Genomic DNA, 26,369 nt, shown 5'->3' on the forward strand with positions numbered 1-26,369 from the left:
CGTGGAGTGACTGAGAAGTCAAGCACAGATGAAACGTGCCCTGTGAATTGCAGTGTTTGTAAGGCAACCACCTCAGACTAATGAGACAGAAAAAAAAAAAAAAAAAACGACTGAAAAGTAGAAACATGTAAGAAATTTTGTTCATTTGATCAATATGATGGTATATTTTACGTATCAACTTGACTGGACCACAGGGTGTCCAGATATCTGGTCAAACATTATTCTGGGTGTATCTGTGAGAGTGTTTTTAAATAAGATTAACATGTCAGTTCATAGGCTGACTATAAGAGCTTGCTCTCCACAACATGGGTGGGCCTCATCCAATCAGTTGAAGGCCAGAACAGAACGAGACTGACCCTCCACTGAGTACGAGAATTCCTCCTGCCTGACTTCATCCATACTGGTACAACAGCTTTTTCCTGCCTTTGAACTTGAGATAAAACACATGCTGTGTCTCAAGCCTGAGGGCCTTCGAACTTAAAATATACCCTCAGTTCTTCAGGTTCTCAGGCCTGCAAACTCAGGCTAGAAGTAGAATATCATGTCCCCCTGGTCCCCAGTTTGCTGGCTCACCCTGCAGATCTTGGGACTTGTCAGCCTCCATAATCATATGAGCCAATTCTTTTAATAAAGTCTCTTTACACACACGTACCTACACATATACATACACATCCTATCGATTCTGCTTCTCTGGAGAACACTGACTAATACAATCAAACTCGAAATGTAAGATGTTTGTTATGCCGCTACAATGGAATCTATCTGATAAAAAAACTAAAGTACATTTGAAATAACTTCTAGCCAAATAAAACATATTAACCTAGACAAAAAGGGAACATTGAATAACCTACAGATAATTTCAGAGCAGTAAGCTTTCAATATGAATAGTTTTAATTTTACTGGGTTTTTTTTTTCCTCATTTTAACAAAGAAACACTTCTGATAGAGATAAGTAATTCATTTGAAAAAAAAAATTAAGCAAGTATGTGCCAAGAGCTATGCTCAGATGAAGTATAACATAGTGAAATAAAACAGACACAGTACCCACCCTCAAAGAGCTTAGAGACTAGGAGTAAGCCATTGATTAACCACCAAAGAAATGCAAAACAACTTGATGAATGCAAGGACAGTGAGGAACATGGTGCTAATGGAGTATAGAATGGAGAGAGCTGATCTCATCTGAGGTTCAAGGATGGCCTCTTGGCAATGTGATGACTTAGCTTAGATCTACAGGACACAAACAGAGGAACCTAGCAAAGGGAAAAGGGAACATGCAAGTGTAGAGCAAGTGGAAGGAACTCAAATATTCAATAGTTGGATAAAAAAAAAAAGTATAAGCTGCCAAAAAAGGAATGAAAATGAGTGGCTAGGAGGTGGTTTCAGAGAAGACAAAGGAAGAGAGCACTTCAAGACGAAGGTATTTGTCAACAACACCTAATGCTGCTGAGCAGATCTAGCAGAAGGAGGTCCAAAAAGCCTGGAGTGCTTTAGCGATGCAGAGAGCACTGGTGGCCTGAAAGAGAGCCACCAGATGCCAGGTCAGTGTGGGTTGAGGAGTGTGCCGGAGGTGAGAAAACCGGAGACCCAGCATAGAGACAATTCAAGTAAGGAGAGAGGATCCCCACTGCAAGGGGATGTAGAAACAAGAGGAAACGATTTTGAAAAGAGAAGTGTGAATGTTTAAAATCAATGACAAGAACCCTGTTGAGTGTGAGAGGGTGAGTATCGAGAGAAGAGAAGGGATACTCTATGTCAGAAGTGTTCATCAGAAGGAGGTACACAGGTGGAGGACCTGTTCTCAGGAGAGAGGAGGGGACACTTCTCTACGCTGGGAGAAAGGAAAGAGAAGGAGTGGGCTTGTAAGTAGGTGTGCACGTTTGCTGTCAGAGCTGATGGATGTGCAAGTTTTATACATATCACCTTTGTTAACATTCACCAAAATAAGTGGTGAATATATATTCTTAGAATATCTTTTAATTTTCATGTATTTCCAAACACTAAAACAGGCTAGTTATATTCTCTTAATCACTGAACCTCTAAATAGAGTGTCCTCAATCCCCAGTGACCTCTATCTGTGATTTCTCCTGTAAGTCTCAGTTACATATTTCACTAGCTTTGGCAATAGGTCAGTTGTAACTATCACCCCAATTCATTTATTAAAAATGCATTTATTGGTAATATGGGTGAAATTAGTCAAAAGGTACCAACTTTCAGTTATAAAATAAATAGGTCCTGAAAATATCATATACAGCATGGTGACCAAAAAAAGTGTATTTGAAGCATATATTCAGAATTGCTCCTAAATGTACATGTATTCCTCTGTTTCTTCTAGATAAAAATTGACTCCGGTGCTCATCATCCCTCTGATTGGGAGAATATGGATATGGGATGGGAAGCTCTGCTCCACTATTCCAAGGCTCTATAAACTCGGGCTCAGCTTTTTCATCTGCAAAATGGGATAATACTACCATTTGGGGGAGGCGGACTGTTAAAATTAAGTAAGATAATGTTGATACAAAAATGTGACAAATTTTTATAATGGCCCAAAGTGGCACAATTTGAAATCTCATTTCATAACTATGGATAATCAGTTTTCATTTGTCTTGTTTTGTTTTTAGTTTTAGTGACTGATTTTCTAGGGTTAAAATTATGACAGGGTTTCCTACGGGTTTTAGATGATCTCAACAGAGTTAAAAATTGTATGTGTTATTGAATAGCAAGGTGCAAAGTATTTCAAGGGATTATCATATATCACTTTTTTATACAATGTGGCATCGATCTTACCATGAATTGAAATACAGCAGAATATCAGATCACCTGGGTGGCTCAATTGGTTAAGCATCCGACTCTTGACTTCGGCTCAGGTTATGATCTCATGGTTCATGGGATCAAGCCCTGTATTGGGCTCTGCGCTGACAGTATGAAGCCTGCTTGGGATTCTCTGTCTCCCTCTCTTTGCCCCTCCCCATCTTGTATGCTCAGGCTCTCTCTCTCTCTTTCTCTCTCTCTCTCAAAATAAATAAACATTAAAAAAATAAAGCAGAATATATTTACAGAAGTTTAATAAAAGCATATAAATGCCCAATAATATGCATTTAAAACTGATAAAGAAAAAAAAATGAGAAAAGGGAAGAAAAGCTACTTACAAGCACACTACGCTCCAAAGTCTAGAAATGGGCGGATTGAATGAAGTCACAGAAGGAAAGCTCTCAAAAGCCTAGCTGGGTTTACATGCTATTGCCAGAACAGTCAGGTTAACTCTTGGCAAGAATGACCATGCCCCTTCTTGTTCCTTTCTCCTTTATGGAAAACTAATAGAACGAATGAACGAACGAAAGAGAGGAAAAAAAGTCTAATAGCATAGACAGATATGTAAACAACCATTAAGTGTGCACAGCAATATCTCAAAGGACTTAGTTAACCACAAGAAAAGAAACCAGGAAATATTGCTTCAATCTCTGCCCACTGAGGTGAATTAAATAAAATGTATATTAAATCCCAACTTAAGAAATAATAGATGCATTATTCAACTGATTATGCATTTAATTAAGCATAATAAAAAGTGTGTATAGTTTTGACGTAAGTCAGCCATGATAATGATATACTTAATTACTTTCCAGATTCTTGCTAAACAAACTCCAAGTAAAAGGGAAGGTCACAATTCAAATCTTAGAATTCCCCTCCCATTCAACTCTGTACCTACCTTCTTGATGCAATAAAGCAGCACAAACAGTAGCTTACAACTCAGTAACTAATCTTCCTTTTTCCTTTCCCCAAGATGTCTTTTTTGAATCATGTGAGATTTTCAAAGAGGACTAAGACACAATTAAGGATGATTAGATTAGATTCTAAGAAACATTTTTCCTAAGGTTTTGTGAGCCAGTTTTCTCAAATTCTCAGAATTTAATATACTTACCTGGATACAGTATAACTTTATTGCAGGTTACATTAATTGAAAGATATATAAATTATAACATAAATTTTATACTTTCTTTTGAATATTTTATTAATTCAGTGATATAATGTAGAACTTCACATTTTACTTTGTATTGCTAAGTAGTAGCTGAACCTTTTATGAGAATCCACGCATGCACTGAATGGAGCACATGTTTTTAAATAAAAATTTCCCTAGAAAACCCAACTTCCCTTCATAAAGAACTAAATGTGGTTAATTCTAGTGTTTTGTGTTATATGCATTAAATTAACTTCACTCTGAAGTTTACTGACTACTGTATTTAAAATCAATCATTAAAAAATAATCTAAAACTCATCATAAAATGTGTCTCCAATTTTAAAAAAACAAAAATAAAGCCATTTTACTCTTTATGTTTATACCCAAAAAAATCTTGCTTGAAAATAAGTAGTATATTTTTGTTGTCTATATTTTAGATTTAACACTTAAATATATATGTATATATAATAATATAACATAATATATAATATAATATAATAATGTATAATAATATACATATAATAATATATAATATATATAATTATATACACATAATCTTAATTTCCTCCTCTGATATGGGGTATTCATGTTATTTGCTTCGCTGTATCTAACACAAATGCCTCTTCTTTACATTATATTTTTTTAGCAACTACAATATTTTAAACTTTCTTCTTTTTAGTTTCTACCACATCTCTTCTTAAACCTAGTAATTATAAAGCACAGTTCCAGTGTATTCAATATAGTGCTGATTAATTTTCAAATCCTAATCTTTGATTATTACGTTTGTTAGTATAATTTCAAAGAACCAGCTCGCAGCAAATATCTTTCCCACGAACCTCTGTCACTTCCCTATTCCATAGCCTAGGTTTCTGAGTTAGTCCCGAGTGGACTGCTTGCTGGGTTGTTAATCAACGGAGTATCTAAACTTAAGACTTTATCTGTAGTAATATCTGTAAAAAAAAAAAAAAAAAAAAAAAAAAAAAAAAATCTCTGACTTAACAACAAGGTGCTGTTGGCCACACAGTCATCTAAGAGATAAAATACTCACACAGTAGACTGAAATGTATGCACACATACCAGTACATACTCAGCACTCACAGAGTAAAAATGTAACACCTTGCCAGACCAAATACTCACATACACATAAACAGCAGACCAGAGTTCAAGTGGAAGCATTTGCTTTCTGTTATTTCAAAGGAAACAGACATAAGCTTTCTTCCAAACTGACAAGGCACAACCAACTAGGTGTACATCAGGAAAGAAGGAGCAGTGGAAGGAGCAGTGGAGGCCAGGTCACTGAGCACTCACTGAGCCCCGACTAGATACATCCAGGCCACGTGGGCAGCGGGAAAACAAACATAACCAATACAGACTGTTCTTGACAATCTCAGTCCAGTGACAGAAACACATGTATAAGTAAATGATTTCTCCAAGTGAGCCCACGGACATATTAGGCAGTTTGGATTTCTATTCCGGAGGTATTGGGAAAATTTTAAATTAAATAATTTGCTTTTAAATTTTAAAAATTCTAGATTAAATTAAATTAAATAGAATTTACTTTTAAATTAATAATAAATTGAAATTAAGTTTTAAATATAAAACTCAACACTTTTCCTCCCAGAAGAATAATTTCACAGAATTCCTATTTTAAGTTCTACTTTATAGTTACACTATCACCAATCCTATTAACAAAGGCCCCAAATCAATTAGGAAATAAGCATTCTTTGGCCCTCTAGCTTCCCTTTGGTTAATGCCACAGAGGTGGACTTTGCTGGGTTACAAATTATGAAAGCACAGGAGCCTTTTAAATGATTTCTAGAGACAATACCTACTAACATCCAGCATTCCCCATTCTGAAAGATACCTGAAAGCAGGCAGAATGTCGATGTGCTAAGAGACAATGCCTGCACAAAACCTGCTTCTTTTAAAAAGCTGAAAAGTGTCTTAGCACAATCAAAATGATCTTAAACCTATCTCTAAAGGTTGTCTAAATCACTGTATCTGATAAAGGTCTCTGCACAGTACAACAGGACACCTTCTTCACAGGACATTTCTCACATTTACAAAGTCCTAGTTATCTTTCCAAAGGGAAGACAAGCCACACAGCTACAGCCAATACAGAGTCACAGCAAGCAGTACTCAAGTGGCCTGGGCAGACGCATGCTTCCCTGTGCATCCAGCAACCAGACACTCAGGAGCAGGCAACCAGGCTGCCGCTGCATAGTTGAGAGCAGGCCCGCTAGGATTTAGTTATTCCACATAGAAGGTTGTTCCCTGAGTGGTGAATACTTACTAAAGAGTCTTCTACATGCTTGGAATTTATACTTGCTACCTTGAGAAGATGTTAGAAGAAATGAAGTAGATTTTGCTCTGCTTTCTATAGAAACAAAACGGTAAAGACAAAAACTATAAACCTGGCAGAGCTGTGATCATGAAAATAGTTGCTAACTTATATTGGCACACATAGGGGCCAGGTGTTTGGCATATGTTACCCTTGTTTAATTTAATCTTCACAAAATCCAATGAGGTGGTATTGTTATCATTAATTCACAAAAAGGAAGAGTTCAAAGATTATTTTGACCACTTTGGAGACTGTAACTAGCTCATCTTTTTAACTACAATATCTCCAGCATTCCGGACAGGCCCTGGCACACAGCAGATGTTCGAGAGCTATCAGGTGAATGAATGCATTAAGTGAACTGCTCAGCCAGCAAGGGTCAGAGCCAGAAATCTACTGCTTAAATTGCCTTTCTTAATAATATCCAAACTGGGCTGGTTCTGCATTCCTCTGAGTCTGTATCAAGTCCTTGTTTTGTTCACTAACTTTAACCTTTCCCTGTTGTGCTCTAAAGCAAATTTTCCTCATTGACCATTGCCAGAGCCAGCCTTAAAGATGGCCCCCAATGATGCCCCACCTCCTGGAATTCACTACCCTTGTGTAGTCCCCTCCTCCACTATACCAGGGTTGGTCTGTGTCTATGCGACTACTAGCATTCCACAGCAATAATGGTACAGTATGTCATTCCCAAACCTTGGTTATAAAAGATTGCTTGTCTCTTCCCCCTCCCCCCCCCCGCCTCTCTCTCTCTCTCTCTCTCTCTCTCTCTCTCTCTCTCTCTCATTCTCACATCACTCTCAGAGAAGCAAACTGCCATGTCATAAGGAACCCCCGGGAATGTTTACATGGTAAAGAAGCCATGTGAGCGATCCTGGAAGTAGAATCCCCACCCCTAATCAAGTCTTTGGAGATTTCAAACAGCCCCAGATAATTAATACTTGATCACAACTTCATGGCAGTCCTTGAGCTAGAACTCCAGGACCACCCAAGTTAAGTTGCTCCTAAATTCCTGATCCTCAGAACATGTATGAAGTAATAAATGTTCGTTGTCTCAAACTTAAATCTGAGGCAAATTTGTTACATAACAATAGATAACTAATGCAATCACAAACAGATACAGATAAGACGAGCTAGATGAAAATCATTCTGAAAAATTATTCAAAAGTAATTCTCTAATAAAAGTGATTCACAGAATCCTCATAGTCAAAGACGCCACAACGGTCTGTTTTGTTGCTGGATGAGACATGGACACTGGCAAGTGGGAGTAGTCTTCAATGGAGATAGTAGAAGAAATTACCTGTATGGTGTCTCGCTTCAAAAGCCCAGGAAGTCCCACCTACTCAAAATTTTCCCCTATACTCCACCTGCCATGCTCAGATCCTAGAATTTTACTATTATTAATATCAAGAGATTTAAATGTTAACTGTAACACACTTTTAACACATTAGCTAGCAGCTGGGGAGAAAGGAACCAAAGGAGAGAAGAGGCAAGGACAGATATTACCTAAGCATGACCTTTATGTAAAGGAAAAGAAGGGGCAATGCTTGAATTCAGGATAGCTTGAGAACTTAAAAAAGATAAAGGAATATATGATGTAAATAACTTTAAAATATCTATATTTTTAAACTGAACATAGGGAAGGGAGAAAAAAAGAAAAGCAAACCATAAAAGACTCTTAGCTATACAAAACAAACAGGGCTGCTGCAAGGGTGTTAGGTGAGGGGATGGGCTACATAAGTGATGGGTATTGGGGACGGCACTGGTTGTGATGAGCACTGGGTGTTATATGTAAGTGACTAATCACTAAATTCTATACCTGAAACCATTTTTACCATAAATGGAACTAGAATTTAAATAAAAACTTTATATAAATAAACAATTTTGCAAATGTTCAGCCGTTTCAAAATATCTAGGTAGCAAGTTCAGAAACATGGAACGTTCTCAAAATCTGAATTTACTCCTTTATAAATTATCTCAACTCTAAGGTTTTAGAGCACAGAGGTTCAGAGGGTGGGAAGAGAAGACAGGTCACCTGGGTTCAATTCCTAGCCAGTACTTCTTGGCTGTGTGGTCTCAGGCAAGTTACTTAGAGTCTGTGTATCAGCATCTTCAGCTTACAAAGGTTGGTGACAATTACAGCACCTTCCTCATAGGGTCAGGGTAAGGATCAGGGTTATAACACACAGAAGCACTTACTGGCACACAATAAGTGTTCAGTAAGTGTTAGCTGCCATCTTCATCATCATTACTAAGGATTAACATATATTTCAAGGTTATCGCTATGCATCACTTAAGGATATTTCTATAAATACTCATTTGACTGGTCAATAAATTATACTCTGACTTAGAATAATAAGTTGACAAATAATATAATAATTCCTCTGCTCCCTATAGGAATATGTGGCCACAGCAGAGCTAGAATTTAAAACTTCAGAGGACCAACTGCTTGTAATTGTACTTGTAATTGTACTTTATTTAAACTTTTACCTCATGAAAGGCAAATATGTACTTTGCTGTAAGATAATCCCTTAAAAGATTTGCATATTATTTAACTGATATTTTTATGGTATTACTGAAGAAAATCATTAGACAGTTGTACCTTAATATTCTGTAACAGATTCTAGAAAATATTATAAAAATGCCACTTATATAAATCTGATAAGAAGAAACAGAAATAGAGAAGAAACTAAATTAGAGAAAACTAATTTGGTGTAGAAATGAAAAATCTTTTTGATTTTTTTTTTTTTTTTATTTTTTGGTTGCTTGGTTGCTATATGAATGCTACATCAACACTATTTGGTAAGTGTCTGGATGACAATGGATAAAGTCTTATCCATGCTTTAAAAATATTCTAGTTGCTTCACTCTTAGGAAATCTACATTTGATCCCCCAGCTCTGCCATTTTGAAATATCATGTGTCACCAGAAGACTCCAGGATAAAGTAAGAGTGTCTGTCCATCCTCACACAAGGCAGAGGAAGGACAGAAAAGAACATGTAATAGAATAGCTCTCCTGGTAATGGGACAACTAAACTGACATCAGAATTGGGACCAACCTGTGTTGACATCACAAGTTTGGCTCAATACCTAGTGCTCTCTCAACTTATTTAGACCATCTCCACAATGTGACATCCCTTATGAGGTATATCAAAACCCAAATGTTTTTCCATATGCTCCTTTTTCTTATAACACCAAGACACCTTTTCATTTATGTTGATAATATATTGCAAAAAGTCCCAGGGAAGCGATGCCTGGAAATATGTCCTTAAGAACATGAGATGTAGCACTCTCTCTGAAATGTCCCAAGAATTCAAAGTCTCAACTTTAAATGCATAATCCTGTACTTAAATAGTTTTCTATGAAAAGATCAGAAAATGTTTAAAGCCTGCAAAACACTGAGTAGGTCAAATCTTTTTTTTCAAATATTACATTTTTTCCTTTGGTGTAACAAAATTAATACTTAATAAGAATCACCCATTTTTTTTATGGAGCCTAAGAATTCTTTTGGTTCATTTTAAGCCACATCTTTCACACTTTGAATTGTCTGGTTCAGTTGGAAATATTTTTCATAAGTCTGGACATACAGTTCAACTAATTATTCTAAAATGTGTGCATGTGGGAAGAATTTTTTGCTGAAGAGATCCTTCAATAATTCATATATTTAAATCATTTCCAAAGCAAATTTTCCAAAATCAAATAAATTGCAAAACTACAAGTAAACTAAGTCTCCAAAAAGGAGTTTCAATCCACTGCCAAAACAGACCTCAAATTCTTAATCCCTGGTCCAAAAAAATTGGACCAAGTATTGACGTTTTCCACCAAGCAAGCCACATAGCCACAAATGTTTCTCATTTACTCCACTCCTGGGACATACAGCTCAAATAAAAAATTTCCTGAATACCCCAAATTTCAGATACAATTTGGAATGTAAGTGATTCATAATGTTATGCAGGAAACATTATGATCTTCTCCTACCAACTCAATGTTTCTGGAATGCAACCCTCAGGAGATTATCCCAATGAATTAGAAGGCTGACATCACTGTCAGCCTTGTGACCCAAGCATTATGTCCTCTGCCCCCAGCTCAGATGTGATTTTGAACCCTGAACAATCTGCTACTCCAGCTACTGTTCAAGTAAAAAAGAGGTTCCATCAAGGGAGCTAACAAAGATCCATACTGTGCTCCATGGCAAGAAACATGGTAACAGTGCACTAAACCCCCCTCTAAGTAAAGGCCAAAACAACATTAAAAGGAATTAAAGGCACTGTCATCACTTGTGCACCCAAAGATACTCACAGTGGCTTCTGAACAGATTCTAATTAAATTCAAGTATGAAACTTCACAGAGCCTCTAGTTAGTTTATGAATCCTATTCTAATCCCACCCCCACTTCACCTCCTCTTCAACCAAATAATAACTTCTTAGAGTATCAAAGTTGCAATAATAATGTTTTGTGGATTCCTATTGTCTTTCAAGTAAAGAAAGATGGTTAATATAGAGAAAAAGCTCTACAATGAATGTACAGAATGAACATGAAAATTTTGTAAGTCCAAGCAACCACGGTTACTAAAAAAGACAGATATGCAGGTGGCCACCATGTAATGAAATAAATAAATAGGGCATAGAGAGCAAATACTAACATAGTACTCCATTACCTAAAGGGATCATTACAAGCAAAATGTACAGTTAGAGGAAATACTTAAGCAAGGATTATCTAAGGGAGTCTGAGACAAAACTCAAAACTGAGCACACCCTGGAAATTCAGGCAAATGGAGAGAGCTACTGATGCTACAGAAATAACAGCCAATAGGAAGAAATTTCTCAAACAAAAGGTGTCATCTGAGCAAAGGTTAAAATCATTATTTAAGCATAAGGAGGAAAGAATCTATTTTAAATAGAATAACCTCCTCGGGGCACCTGGGTGGCTCTTTTGGTTAAGCACCTGACTCTTGATTTTGGTTCAGGCCCTATCCCATGGTTTGTGACATTGAGCCCCCATGTCAGGCACCATGCTGACAGTGTGGAGCCTGCTTGGGATTCTCTCTCTCCCTCTCTCTCTGCCCCTCCCCCACTCTCTCTCAAAATAAAGAAATAAACTTAAAATAAATAGATAGATAAATAAATAAATACAATAATACTATCTAAAACACAATAATAAAGAAAACAAAACAATGGTTTTGCCTAAAGTAAATTTCATGGGCTTTTTGATATTGGTAACATTCACAAGGAAGCACTTAAACTGAGTCTGGAAATGAAAATTGTGAGGTAACCAAAGCTGCTATGAGATGACTGCCTCCAGAAACCACAAAAAATTAAAACAAAATACTTGAAATAACTTAATGTCTACACATTTAAAGAGATCAGTTTAAATCTGTTGCTGGATCAAAAGTATGTCATGAATAATCTAAAAAGTGGCTTGAATATCTCTAACTGCTGGAGGATCTTATTTTTCATCCCACCCTAGCCTGTCGGTAAGAGGCATCTCTCATTGATCCATACAAAAAAAAAAAAAAAAAAAAGACAGTAATCACATTGGTTATATCTAATACTTATGTGTACTGAAAAGATTTGGTTAGCTAAAAACACCAGGAAGTGGAATAGTCTAGATGACTATCTTGCTGGTTACTTTAAAACCTAATTCTATGTATTTTCCCTCTTGTGACCAATGGTATTACACTCAGAATTGAGTGAAATCAGATAACCCTCAGCAAATTATTAAACTTTCACAGTTCTTATGAATAAATACATGATGTATATGAAGCTTCTAGAACAGCACATATGGTAAATACTTAAAGAAATACTAGTTCCCTTATTATTTTCCCTTCTCTTACTTCTGCTAACCATTGTTTTGCTGCTTCTTCTGTAGTTTAGGATCCATGAGCTGGGTTTTCCCATGAAATGGGTCAATTCCCCAATAGAATGTAATGTTTTTTTGTTCTGTTAATCATCCGATCAGTGAGTTTTAATTAGAGAACCCCTCTAAGAACTTATTGCCTTAACTTTTTCTCTTCTTGGCTGAGTTTCTACTGTGGAATCACCTAAGTTCAACTCATAGTTTGTATCAGAGCCTAACATTACATGCAGCACTATACTAGGATACAGGGATACAGACAGAATTCAATAAAATACGGTTCCCACTTGGGATGGTTAATTTTGTTAACTGAGCCACAGGATTCCCAAATAGTTGTTTAAACATCATTCAGGGTGTTTCTGTGAGGATGTTTGGGCATGAAATTAACATTTAAATAAATGGACTTGAGTGAAGCAAATTGCCCTCCACATGTGGGTAAGCCTGATCCAATCAGTTGAAGGCCTGAATTGAACTACAAGGTGATCCTCCCCCAAATAAGAGAATTCTCCTGCTTTATGACCTTCACACTGTAATATCTGCTCTTCCAGCCTAACGGCGTGTGAAGTGGGACACTGGTTCTTCTTGATTCTTTGGCAGCCTGATGGTTCTCAAATTCAAATTCTATAGCAGCTTCCTTGTTCTATGGCCTCTAGACTCAAAGTGGGATTTTGAGCTCTGCGGATTTTGAGCTCTGCAGATTTTGGATTTGCCAGCCTCCATAATCATACGAGCCAATACCTTATAATAAATCTCTCTCTGTGTCTCTGTCTCTCTACCCCCCACCGTCTCTCTCTCTCTAATATATATATATATATATATGTGTGTGTGTGTGTGTGTGTGTGTGTATACATACATACATACACACACACACACACACACACACATATATATATACACATAGACATAGACATATAGACCCTATTGGTTCTATTTCTCTGGAAAATTCTGAGTAATACACTATCCTCACTCAAGAAGCTCAAAGTCCAGTCATGGGGATATACCCAAGTAAATTTTCTCCGTGAAGCTTTTCCCAAACAATAACACAGAATATCCTACTATGAGCCAAACAACCAACAAACTAAGGAAACTATCAATATCCACTGAATGAATTAAAACTACTTGAAAACAAGATCTGCCAAGGACAATATCAGACCATGTAATTCGTTCCCTCAAGAATTCCCATAAAGTGAGTGATCTGGTGTCAATTTACAACTAGACTTGCCCTTTCCTGCATATGCTGACTAGATGAGATTTCTCTGCTTTATGAGATAGTTACTGTTATTTGAAGCAAGTCATTGGGAAATAAATCTAAAACAGGGAGTGCAGTTAGAAATTAGTTCATTCCCCTCACAGAGCATACATAGTACAAATAAGAAGCAAATAAGCTCACTTGAATGGCAGCCAAGTTCTTCTGCTCCTGAGATGGTGCCTCATGAACAAAGCGAAGCCAGTTGGAGTGTCGTGGATTGGTAGCATCCAAAATGTATAGAACTTCTCCCTTACTCCCACGAACCTGAAATATAAAAAGCTCCTGAGTTTGCACTTGAAGTCAGTATTAGTCATACTAAACATATCAAGGGTAGGATATGATATTATTTCATAAGTATATACCTTTCTTATTGACAGGTGTTGAATAGACGCTGGATTAACATCCATTCTTTCCCTTAAACACACATACAAATAGAGCCTAATATTTTATCTGGCAGATGTCTAGATGACTCACAACTGCAAGCAACTCTCAGAAACATCCTGTGTTGATAGCTCTTTTCTGGTTAAAATTATTTGTTTGTAGGTATATTTCAATATATGTGTTGCAACTGCAGTTACTCAGGGGATAACCATAATTGCAACCCGTCCCCTTTGTTCCACTGAAGAGGGTGATACTGCTTGGTTCCCAGTTGAGGGGGTGGAGCTGGAGCGATCCTTTCAATTTGTCTCTCCACCTGTTTACTGAATCATTTCCATATGAGGAGGACTTGCTAATGTAACCAGTAGAATCTAACATCCATTGAGCCACATTTTCATATTTTTAACTAGTAGGTGAATAAAACAAGTTCCATTCTGTCTGTTTTTAAAAAATTATTTTAGAGAGAAAGAAAGCACATGAGTGGGGGAGAAGGCCAGAGGGAGAAAGAGAGAGAATCTTAAGCAGGCTCCACATTCAGTGCAGAGCCCAACGCGGGTCTCAATCCCATGGCCCTGGGATCATACCCAAGTCAAAATCAAGAATTGGACGCTTAACCAACTGAGCCACCCAAGTGCCCCATTTTGTCTTTTCACAGACTGCTGATGGCTTGCTGAGGACAGTGGGCCCTCTGCTTTGTGTTTCATGCCATAAGCCCTTCTGGTCAGAACCACTCAACACTCAGTCGGAGGGAGAAAGGTAACTGCCAAAGAAGTGTGTAATCTATTGGACATTCTTGAACCCAAGTTGCTTTAAACCAAGCTTCTCCAAAGCCCCCGCATTGTAGATTATCAGGCACTGCTCAGTTTAATAATACATATATCAATCTCTATACAACTCACTGTGTGTCTATATTCAATTGGAATCCAGGGGAGAAGAAAGAAGGAATGAGTGATTAGCACTTCAGATCCCTAACACCAAGTAACACAAATGTAAGAATGCAAATTCACCTTTGCGGACTTGGGGTGGGGATAAACATATTCTACATTTCCAAAATCTTATTTAATAAAATAAAGCACAACCAGCCTAATAAGATATGTATTTTCATGGTATATTTGGACAATCATGCATTCACTCAACATAATTTATTGAGTTCTTACCATGTGGCCGGTACAGCTTAAGGCACTGGGAATCTTTTAGTGAACAGGATAGATGAGGCCTGGCATCGCAGCACTTCAGAACAAACAAGTATAGAATATAACCTCAGGTAAAGATAAGTCCTGTGAGGACAACTAAAGAAGAGTAGCAGGAAGCAGAGTGAGGGGAGATGAACAGTCTCAGATGACATGGTCAGGCATAGCCTCTCTGACAAGGTGATCTGAAAAGAGCTCTAAGGAAGGAAGGCGCCAGGGACACTTGGGTGGCTCAGTCGGTTAAGCATCTGACTCTTGATTTTGGCTTAGGTCATGAGCTCATGGTTCGAGCCCTGTGTCATGTTCTTCACTGACAGCACAGAGCTCACTTGGGATTCTCTCTCTCTCTGTCCTTCCCCAGCTCATGCACATGTGCACATGCTCACTTGCTCTCTCTCACTCTCTCTCTCAAAATAAATAAACTTAAAAAAAAAGAGGAAGAAGAAGGAAGGCATGAGCCAGTGAAGAACTAAAGAGTGCTCCCAGACAGAAGGAACAGCAAATAAAAGGCAAATAGAAAGGCCCTGGGTTAAAGACAAATTAGGTTTGTTCAAAGAACAGCAAAAAGGCCATGGGACTAGAACAAAAGGAGCAACTGAGAAAATAATGGGTACTGAGATCAGACAGACTGCACTGGCCCAATCATATACTAACATGCGACCAGGAAGCCATCTATAGAGGTCAAGTTACCCCTAAAAACTATCATATATAAATATCTGCTACATGCACTGAAAAAAACAGTATTTCAAGATTTCAGCAAATATTGTCCAGAAAAAATACAGTTTACCTGTTTCTACTATCATATACATTCACTGCCATGCTTCTCAAACAATTCCTGTTTTCTTAAATGCCCAAGGATTCTCAATAATCATTTAAAAATCTTGCTAATGAAATGCCAGACCTCACTGAGAAGGAGGAATTTAATTTTCAATATTATAACTGGCTAAAAGAAGAAGTTAGGAGTATAAACACCTACTATTTATATCTCATATTTAGATGTGAAGCTATGGGAATCTGTAACTTCCCACTAAATAAACTCATGCTGAGAAGATCTCTTTTGGCAGGCACTTAAAAACTGTACTACGCTCCTACCCTCAACCCGGAACCCTCACTGCCCAACGGGTAACATCAGAAATGTCCAGAAACACTGCTAGGATAGATAGAAAGGACCTTCTACACCTCTCCTCAAAGAGGACATCAACCCACCTTTCTTTAAACAGGGTAAATAATTTTAAATACTCGGGTATAAATTCTCCTTGCCAGGTTCCTCCCTAGCTACAGTAACAAAACTATATTGACAAACAGCTAAATTAAGCAGAACAAGTGGCAATGCCATTAGATGCTTGAAAAAAATATTTTTCTCAAGACCAAAATTAAAAACCTACATCTGTTAGGTAGAAGCTGGACAGGAGCAGTGGAAGGAACACCCAGAGGCAGAGTCCCAAATCCAAGAAGGGGAATGGTACAGACCTGAGCTGGAGGCAAGGATGGTGAAAAATAAGCAACATGTTAAATGCCCGGAGGCACAACAGCCTCACCTTGTGGCTTCCAAGACCTTGGGACTGGCAAATCAAGAGCCACAGGTGCAGAGCATGAGTTCTTCTCTTCACCTCTGCCGCTGGGTAACCCCTAGACTCATTATAATGCCTTTGCATTGCAGGTACAGCCTCCCCACCCCCATGGACAAAGGCTGCTTTGTGGGTTCACATACAAATCTTGTAGGTTCAAACTCCTCCTCCCAACCTGTAGGGGGCGCCTCCCAAATTAAAAGCAGCAGCCTCCATTAGAGACCATGCCACTGTACCTCACAGCTCCTCCCAGCCCACAGAGACCCAATAATATCCAATCCCAAAACAACCTAGGGGCCATTCTACCTCAGGGGAATCTGCCCGCTCACCCACTTTGATTTAAGAGTGTACTTTCCCTTTAATAAACTGCTTTGTGTTTGCTACTTTCCTTCTGACTGTCTTTTTGAGGAGCAGTGATCCCCATGTAAATCTTCTTGTGGAGAATCCAAGGACCAAGACCTCCATTCACACAACAGACTCTCCCACCAGTAACACAACTACTGTTGAAATCCACAAAATCCAGCTAAGTTTATTTAGGGAAACACCAATGGCTCTGTCTGTGACATATCTCAGTTTGAAAGGATATGACTACTTACAGAAACCAGTCAATGGCCCTTCTAAGTCATACATTTGTCACCTAGTATTAAGAACAATATATAGTAGATGTGGTTGATATTTGGAATTCTTTCCCAAAGATGTGAAACATAACAAAGATTTCTCTGTAACTTATTATAGTAAGCACATTTTACCAGGGGCATTGTCTGTTCTTCATATATTTCAGTGTTTTTCCCAGGCCCTTTGGCTCCAAATACGTCCAATTATTCAGTATTACTGACTCATTTCCAGTCCGTTAGATATATGCATTCTCCGGTTGCCCATAACCTTCTCACACTACATTCCAGCTTAAGGGACAAGCACAATTTAATTTTATATTAAAATTTTGATGAAACATGATACTTTCAATAGATCCAAACTTATATATTGATTCACTATTACTTATATTCTCATAGCAACACTATCACAGGCAGTGATGTTACTATGGTTGCTTACATACTCATACTCGAAATCATTTTTTTTGTTCATTAACAGACCCACTTTCCATTTACTTTATTCTAGACACCCTTACCCAAATGACTTTTACGTTCCTATGCAATCTTTGCAGGCTACCTGTTTTCCCCAACTTTCAAGTGCCTGGTCATTTCCTCATTCCCCTATCCCTGTCTTCAACACTTCACTAAAGCTGTTAGATTATCTGCTCACATGACTTTTATCTTGCTACCCTGACCACAGCATTCTCCTCATGAAATATCTAAAAGAGACATTCAAAGATAATCTAAGCCATCTTTCTTCTCTCCAGAGAAACCAAATAAAAACTCTCCAGACAGATGGCTACTATTAAAGTCTCCATTTATCTATTTTTAATTTGATACTGAACCCTGAGGTAATAAATTGAACATTTTTAAAGTCCAACAAATAAAGAAGATACTCCTCTTAAGTATCATGTTTCAGCATCTAACTAACCTTTGCAGCCAAAGTGTATTTTTTTCCATCAAAACTAGTCTTCCAAATACCATCATCTTTTATTTGAATTTTCATGAAAATGAAGTGTATGGGTTACTGTCCTACTGAGAACAGTCTTCCGCATGCCTGGGGGCCTGTAGTGAAGTAAATGTTCTCATCTTGCAGTAAAAACTATCTCAGCCCCAAACTCTATTTAATTTGCACAGACTTCCTAAGCCAGTTACAGAAAAAAAGTTAGAGAAGGTGGGGAAGGGGAAGAAACCCTCACGCAAAAATGAAAACATTCACACTTCAATACAGTTGTTTATGACTTTGCCACTTTATAGTAAATGAAGATTATCACTGTGTAGGAATTTGGCAGGTTCTAGCCTCTGCTAAATGCTACTGACATCACTTTTGAAGTGATCTAGAGAACGTGCCACTTTAGATCTGTCCCTTTTTCCAGAGGAAAGGTTAGTATTAAATAGAAGTCACAGCTGATGTCTTCCCACCCAGTAAAGAACAAAGGAAATTACAAAAAGGATTCAGCTCAGTAGGAGAAAACCCTAACTTATAGGTAACAGAAAAAGTTGGCAGCAGGTAACCAATACAAATTCTCTTTCCTTAAATATAAGTATTTTCTGTGTTAAATTGGGTAGCAGGGCTTACTTAATATTCAGATAGTTAATTTTCACAGGGAAAAAAATCTACAATGTTACTTACTCTATTTTTCTCTTTCAATTATTCTGAATGTCTGAGGAATTTTTCACTCAATACATAACAGGCCATCAGGGCAAGGCTAATCAGCCAGATTTGTCTCCAGAACATGGCAAAATATAACCAATAGAATCTTATCTAACATAAGGTAAAATTTAACGCAGTGAAGTACAGTCAGTTCCAAAAAATACAGCAGTAATGTCCTTAACAAGAAGTCACAGTATGTTGTAGGATTTATTTAGTAAAGAAAATACACTTCCCTGCCTGTCCTTCAACAAGGTTTTTCAAAGAAGGTAGTTTCAAGCACTAAGATTTAAGGTATGGATATCTTTGGAGTATACAATGTCATCATATTTTTGGATCCAAAGGACAAGCAATTTTTTTTTCTGTGATTGTTTTTAACTGAAGTTAGGCCAAATGCCCTGCCTTCAGTGTCTAATAACCAGAAGTTTGCTCAAGTAATCAGTTCTGACAGCACACTGTGGTCAGATTTAAACCAAAGAGACATACTTTCAGAAATCAGCAAGGATTGTCACTAGGAAACGTGATTTATAGTTTCTAAGCAAAGGGTGTGGGTTTCTTTTCTGTTGATTTTCAAAAAGATTCTGTTTGAAATTCTTGTTTTGTGCACACACACACACACACACACACACCATTCTAGTATATCTGCTTGTATCTCCTCCTCCATATTATTGAATAATCTCGACCCGTAGATTCCCATCTTCAGATGGGAAAGCAGACAGAAAAAACACAGACTTTTACAAACCCCTGTAACAGGGTTTTACAAACCCCTGTTAAAGACAAATGCTGTCTTTAACTGAACAGCATTCATAATATTATGCCCAGGAAGTTAAATAACTTAAAAGGATTGATGTGAAAAGTTGAATCTGTTTTTCATTACAAATAATTAGTGCCCTAAATATGTCAAGCTGAAAGGAACCTCAGTAAAGTATTCCCAAGCAGGAGAAATGCTGAACTAGAAATCAAAAAGCGAGGTGTTACCCAAACTCTGACTGTACCACTTAAAGTGAATCATTCCCTGTCACGGAGCAGAGCCATGGTCTCCTGACCTTGGGGATAATAATCTCTGCCCTGGGACCTCACAGAAACTGTAAGAGCATAGAATGAAATAAGATGCCGGACAGTACATTATACCAATGATATCTGCAATCACCAAGTATTAATAAACTGAAGAAACCAAGGCTCACAGTGGCTAACAGACACCTTAAAGACAAACAACACTTTCAATGGCACAGCCAGAAACATGCTAACTTTTTGCAATGCTAACTTTTTCCAAGGAAGGGACATGAAGGATATGCTAAACTCCTCTATTCAAATCAAACACACATTCAAAGAGCCTCTGCTTGGACACGTGCAGTAAGAGCAGGTGCCATTATAAGGTAGTAGCAAATCCAGATGCCATTTCCACAGAACTGACACTCTCCCTTCTGCCAAATTGAGACACGTTGCTCTATGACCACCTGCCATCAACTCCAGCTCTGTCCTCTTGTGTAGTTTTAATTTCTCTTACACACACAGGCCTTCAAGTTCCTGAAGGCAAGAGTCCCTTCTTCTCTTTGTTTTCTCTTCTACAAGACAAATCATTCTTTCCTTGTCTGATGTGATTTAGGCTCTTTTGCTATCCTGGTTGTTCTCTACAGATGCATACCCATCTGTCAGATCTCTCTTAATGGAGGACAGAAGACAGCATACAAAGGACTATATGACCCAGGATCTGGGCAGCATGTCTAGTGATGCAACTTAAAATCAAAGAGGCTTTTTTGGCCCCACATCTTACACTTAACTGAGGTTGCCTTTATATAAAAGTAATCTGTAGAAAGCAAGTTCTCGTGATACAGTCAGACACAAAGGCGAATTTAACTGAGGAACTCGGTCAAGTTTACATAGCTAGGTAAATCCTATCTATCTATGCTTAGGCAGCTGACCACTCAAGAGATGGAAACCTTTTATTTGGTAATGGTGTCAATAAATATTTTATGCACTAAAAGCTCAGCTATTGTGTCTTTTTTTAAAATTGTCATGGCCTTTATTTCCTTTTAAGGTTCAAAAACATTTTTTGAGAGGTAATGTGAGACTTAATGTACAACTTTTAAAAGCACTCCTTTTTTGAGTCTTGCCTTTCAAAGTATTTTGAAAATTGGGCTATTTTTTTAAAAGAAGGAATAACTAACATAAACTGAAAGACAAAGTCAAAAGTGTATCCTGTTTTCCACAGAAAATTTATGAGATAGCCTTCACCGTGTAGCCATCATCCCTTTCTATAGTTTTACAAACATGTTCAGGTATTCAAATGTCAGTGACACTTTTGGACAGAAAAGTTTTTTACTGCATAAAAAGTAAATTCTGCTGACATTAGCATATTATATTATTGCTTTAGAGGTTTTCTGTGAAGGATACACAAGGCTTAGTGTGTGCATCTATTTTGACTACTTAGTGGTTTACTTTTTGATTTCTCTATACGTGTTACTTCACTAATAAATTAGAAAACCATATTAATAAAGTCAACATGTCTCCTGACAGTTTGGTAGCATCCATCAGATCCAGCAGAAATAATTCACAAAACTTTAAATCTAGTTAGCTCTGGGGCGCCTGGGTGGCTCAGTCGGTTAAGTGTCCGACTTCGGCTCAGGTCATGATCTCACGGTTCGTGGGTTCGAGCCCCGCATCAGGCTCTGTGCTGACAGCTCAGAGCCTGGAGCTTGTTCCAGATTCTGTGTCTCCCTCTCTCTCTCTGCCCACCCCCCCACTTGCACTCTGTCTCCCTCTTTCTCAAAAATAAACATTAACAAAAATTTAAATCTAGTTAGCTCTATGAGACTATAGTGTTGCCCAATTGTTTAATATAGATTTGAAACTTATACAAATGTAAAGCCTTGAAGTCAACTTCTGGAGAACATTCCCTATGACATATTAAAAGGGTACCTGTGCCCTTCAGTTCGGGCAGTTCAGAGCCTGCTTGAGATTCTGTCTCTCTCCCTCTCTCTCTGCCCCTCACCCACTCTCTCTCTCTCTCAAAATAAATAAACTTTTTCAAAAAGAGTATATGAAATGTGCCAAATAATAATAAGCAAATTTGAGTAGCAAAATTCTAATTCTCAGACATGAAATCATTGGAAAGAGCTGGTTGTATAAAAAACGATAATCTCCAAGATCCAGAGAGCACAGTTTTGATGGTATTTTTAGATAAGATGCTTTGTATCTGAAAACTTCTAGGCAAAGTTTATGGAAACACTGAATAGCAAAGAGCAGTGTGCAGTTCACAGGGAGGGAAAAAAAAGAGAAAAAAAGTATCTACTTTTCCTTTGATCCTGATCTTCTAACCCAAATTCCACTGCTGTAGTCATCGTGTTTTCAGATTTTTTGTGAAGTACATAGTTTTTCTACAGGCCATTAAAATTAAATCTACCCAATCCATTTAAATTAATTATATTCCCTTCATTCATATCCTCAAAATGTACATAACTCAATACAGACCAAATGAGTTATCGTTGCATAAAAATGCACCTAAGACAACAAATGTTTCTCAATTACTAAAGTTCATCCTTTACTTTCTCATAATCACCCAACAACTATAGTTCTGTGATGAAGAATTCTAAAAAGTGACAACAGTTATCAGTAAACAACATTTATTGAACATTTACTGTACATTTATTGGTTATTTTAAAATGTACTAGGAAAAGCTACAAATGAAATTCTAGAAAACAGCTCCTTTTCTCAACATCTTCAATATTAATGAGGAAGCAGAAAACAAATACTTCTTTTAACTCACAAAGCAATGTACTGATTGTTATAAAGTGGTATATATATATGAACTTCATTCATTTCAAAAACATTTAGTACACATGCGTATAAAATAACATACAGTTCCAGGTCCCCTGGATGGACAACATGAAAAGTCAATGTCAGAGCACCAAAGAGTACATTATAAAAAGCTTCCAACTAAGAGGTGTGCAAAAAGTGTAAACCCAGCAGGCTGGAGACCACCAGGCTTAGAAAGTCTGATTGTAAGACTGGCCCTTGGCTGGCATGTAGGAACTCGGGTTCTCAGAGTGTCCCCAGTCAATAGTGAACAAGGGTGGTTCACTGTGCCTAGACTGTGGAAACAATTTCGTTTATGCTCAACACCTGCTTTTCTTCTGTAAATCTGCAATTTTGTTACATGTGATGCAGAAAATGCCTACAAGTCCCCAATAAAAACCTTGGGTACCAAATTTCTAATGGTTTCTTTGTACAGAAACATCACGTGTGTGGCTGCAAGTTCATTACTGAGAGAAGAGTGTGCTCTGTGTGACACTTCATGCGAGGGAAAGAGCCTAAGGAAATCTACTCATGGGTTTCTGCAGACTCTGCCTGTGCCTTTTCCCTTTATGATCTGGCTTTACAGTATATTCCTACTGGGTCATTGCAATAAATCTTGGCCATGAGTAAAACTATATGCTAAATCCCATGAATGCTTCTAGTGAATCTCCAAATGTGGGGGTAGGCTTGGGGATCCCCAGTACACAAGATGAGTTCAGTCCAGGGACTAAATGGATGGGATATAAATTTGTCAATAGAAGAGGCAGAAGGTCATTTCAAAACTTAACAAGAGTTCCACTGTACACATATTAACTTACACCAATTAAACTACATCTGTTCAATTAAAGGAAATAAGAAATGAGGAAAAAAATCAAAGAAAGAAAACAAATTTAAATAGTAAGGACCATTCCTTCATGGCCCACAATTTTTACTATACAAGACAGTTGCCTTAAGAACTTGCTTCAGAACCTAAGCCCTGCATAAGGTATGACTGCACTGGAAAAAAATTATACCAATGAAAGAAAGGTGGAGCAGCCTAGTCATAACAGTATGACTTGCACAGAAGGAAAGATGAAGGATACTGGTAAATTTGATTGGGAAGACACATTAAAAGATGACAGGACTCAAATTTGGTGGTTCAAGTAGCAAAATCAGAGAAACAAGAAATAAATGGTGATTGCATCAAGCAGGATACTTTGTCGTCCATTTAATAGGAACGTCAATGGTTAAGTCTAATCAGGACCCACCCCCACAGGGATCAGCTTCTTGGTAATCATACACTACTGCATGGAGGAAGAATGAAAACTCCGCCAATATTTTGCTTCAACCTGGAAATATAAAGGGAAGTGGATGATAAGCCAACAACTCTAATATGCAGAATGGACTGTGTGGTGGAGGTAAAATTTTGTGAAAGCAAAAAGAACCAGACGGGCTATTATGAATGACCTAGATATGAATCAGTAGGTTCTGGAAAGAGGTAACAGCTATAAAAATGAAAACAATGGGTCACTGAAAAATAAATACCTGGGTGTGTGAAATTAATGTGAGGTATAGGCCAAGGAAAGTTGCAAATACTCCAAAACTGTAAGCCTGTGTGATCAGTCTCATTGATACTAAGGAGAAATTGAAAAGCCAATGTCAATTTGAAGAAAACACTAAACAGGAAGATACACGCTTGGCATTCAACTTGAGAATTTTCATATATAAAAAGGAGACCTAGGGACACCCGGGTGGCTCAGTCGGTTAAGCGTCCGACTCCGGCTCAGGTCATGATTTTGCAGTTCGTGAGTTCGAGCCCCACGTCGGGCTCTGTGCAGACAGCTCGAGCCTGGAGCCTGCTGCAGATTGTGTGTTTCCTTCTCTCTCTATGTCTCTCTTCTCATGCTCTGTGTCTCTCCTTCTCTCAAGAATAAATAAACATTTAAAAAAAGTTTTTTTAAAGAAGACGTAAAGAAAAGTCTCTTTGGAATTAAAAACTAGAGTTAAGGAGAGAATGAAAGATGAATGGTAAGTGTTGATTTAAAAGCCTTGAATGTTGGTACCTAATATCCAAAAAACAGAGTACAGAAGGAGAAAATTAGACAGATTAACCCTCTAGAAGTTTTGAATCCAAAGCAGACAAAACCATAGAGACAGGCATATTTCAGGTAATTACATGAAGGAATATAGGCACAAAATTTAAATAATATATATGTTACATGCAATCAAAGAGGAAAGGAGACAATTCTCAAATCTTCCTTCCACACATCTAGACCATCAGGTGGGTTGGCCAATGATTCCTGACTCTCCATCTTTGAGTTGTATAATAGCACAGTGGAAAGATGGCAAAATATGACCCTCATATATAATTTAAAGAAGGCCCATGAATGCCACATGGGCATTCATCAGTAAGAACATTATCAGTAAGGATGATCTGCAGAGTACCCTCTGAGTTAAGGAGTGTGCAGAAAAAGAAGTTTTGTCCAAGAAGCTGATCTCTACTTGCTCCTGAAACATTTAGGTTCCTCGCTCCAAATTTCTAGGTAAAGCTCTTAACTTCCTACTATCCAAACGTGAACAGAAGGACTGGCTTAAAAGGGGCCACAACATCTATGTTTTACATGCTTCTCTCTCACTGTAGCTCATTTTCGAGAATTCTGCCAAAAGTCTTGTGTTGCCAGGAGGCAGGATCACTGCAATAGGAATATCTCTCTGTTACAGACCAAGCTGTGTCTGGCACCAGTAACTGCTCTGGCAACAAAGGCCTGGTAAGGAATGCCATCTAAACCTAGGATACAAATATTGCAGTAGGGGATCTTTTCTGATAAAGAAAGCTGGGGCTTTTCCCTTGATCTGATTGTCTTGCAGCTGGTGTTACATATCCAGGGAGTCATTGGAACTAAGAACGCACTCGGGAGGGGGAGCTCTTCAGAAAAGGAATCTTGGACATTCCAACAGATCCTTCAGGAATGTGGTCCCTTCCAGAGATGGGGGACTAAGTGGACCATCTGAGTGGGCCCTCTGAATTCAGCACTCAGGTCATTTAGTCCTCACTCTCAAATCCCCTGACTTGAGGCCAGTTCATGGCCTGTTTAAGAAAATGGGCAGACATTTTTTTTATTTGTTCTCCCATGGGACAGTCTCTCATTCCCAATCTAGTCCATACGTGATTGGGCTCCTACCCAGCTTGCTTTACACCCAGGGCAGTCATTCTATTCACTGGATTCTTTTTCCTGAATCCCAACCTTTTTCTGACAGTCATGCACTGTTGGATCTGCCCGAGGCCAGAGGAGAGCCGGTCTTGTCCCTGCCAGGTGGGATGCCTAGGTCCTCTCCATGCCATCAGTCCCTCTCTTCTGGGATATGCAACCCAAATGGTGGATTCTACTCCCCGGGTACCAATTCAGACACTCCTCATAGACTGATCTCCTGGGTCTTAAACCCAAATCTCACTCAAGCCTGGACCTTCTTCTGACTCAGATGCTCTGCATCTCCTGGTCAATAGCATCCACCAGGACCTCCTGGTCCAGACCTCTCTAGTCTGACCCAGCCTCACCTCCAGCAGAGCTTCCTAACCTTTTCTTATAAAGATGCCAAGGGAAGAAAGCTCTTGGATTTGGGGCACGTCCTGACAATGATCCACTATCTGAACATAGATAGCACTCTCATAATTGAGTATTTTTCCACATTGATTCAAAATCTATCTTCAAATTCATCCTTCACACTGCCTTCAGAGTTCTCTTGGTCGTTCGTGCATCTCCTCCTACCAGTACCTGTTTAAAAGCTGCCCAGTGCCTATCAGAAGTCCAAACTCCTTTGCATGACATACAA

General features: G+C 38.1%; 1 protein-coding gene across 5 annotated transcripts in view; it reads right to left on the minus strand.

Annotated features, from left to right (window-relative positions):
• Positions 1–26,369, minus strand: part of PRDM5 (PR/SET domain 5) — a 208,299-nt gene that overhangs the window by 122,625 nt on the left and 59,305 nt on the right. For all 5 annotated transcript variants that reach the window (XM_060654272.3, XM_060654274.3, XM_060654271.3 and 2 more), the window contains exon 3: positions 13,529–13,651. In XM_060654272.3, the coding sequence (XP_060510255.1) occupies positions 13,529–13,651 (123 nt within the window). The remainder of the gene's footprint in view (positions 1–13,528; positions 13,652–26,369) is intronic.

This window comes from Panthera onca, chromosome B1 (genome assembly GCF_046562875.1).
Source record: "Panthera onca isolate mPanOnc1 chromosome B1, mPanOnc1 haplotype 2, whole genome shotgun sequence".
Taxonomy (NCBI): Eukaryota; Metazoa; Chordata; class Mammalia; order Carnivora; family Felidae; genus Panthera; species Panthera onca.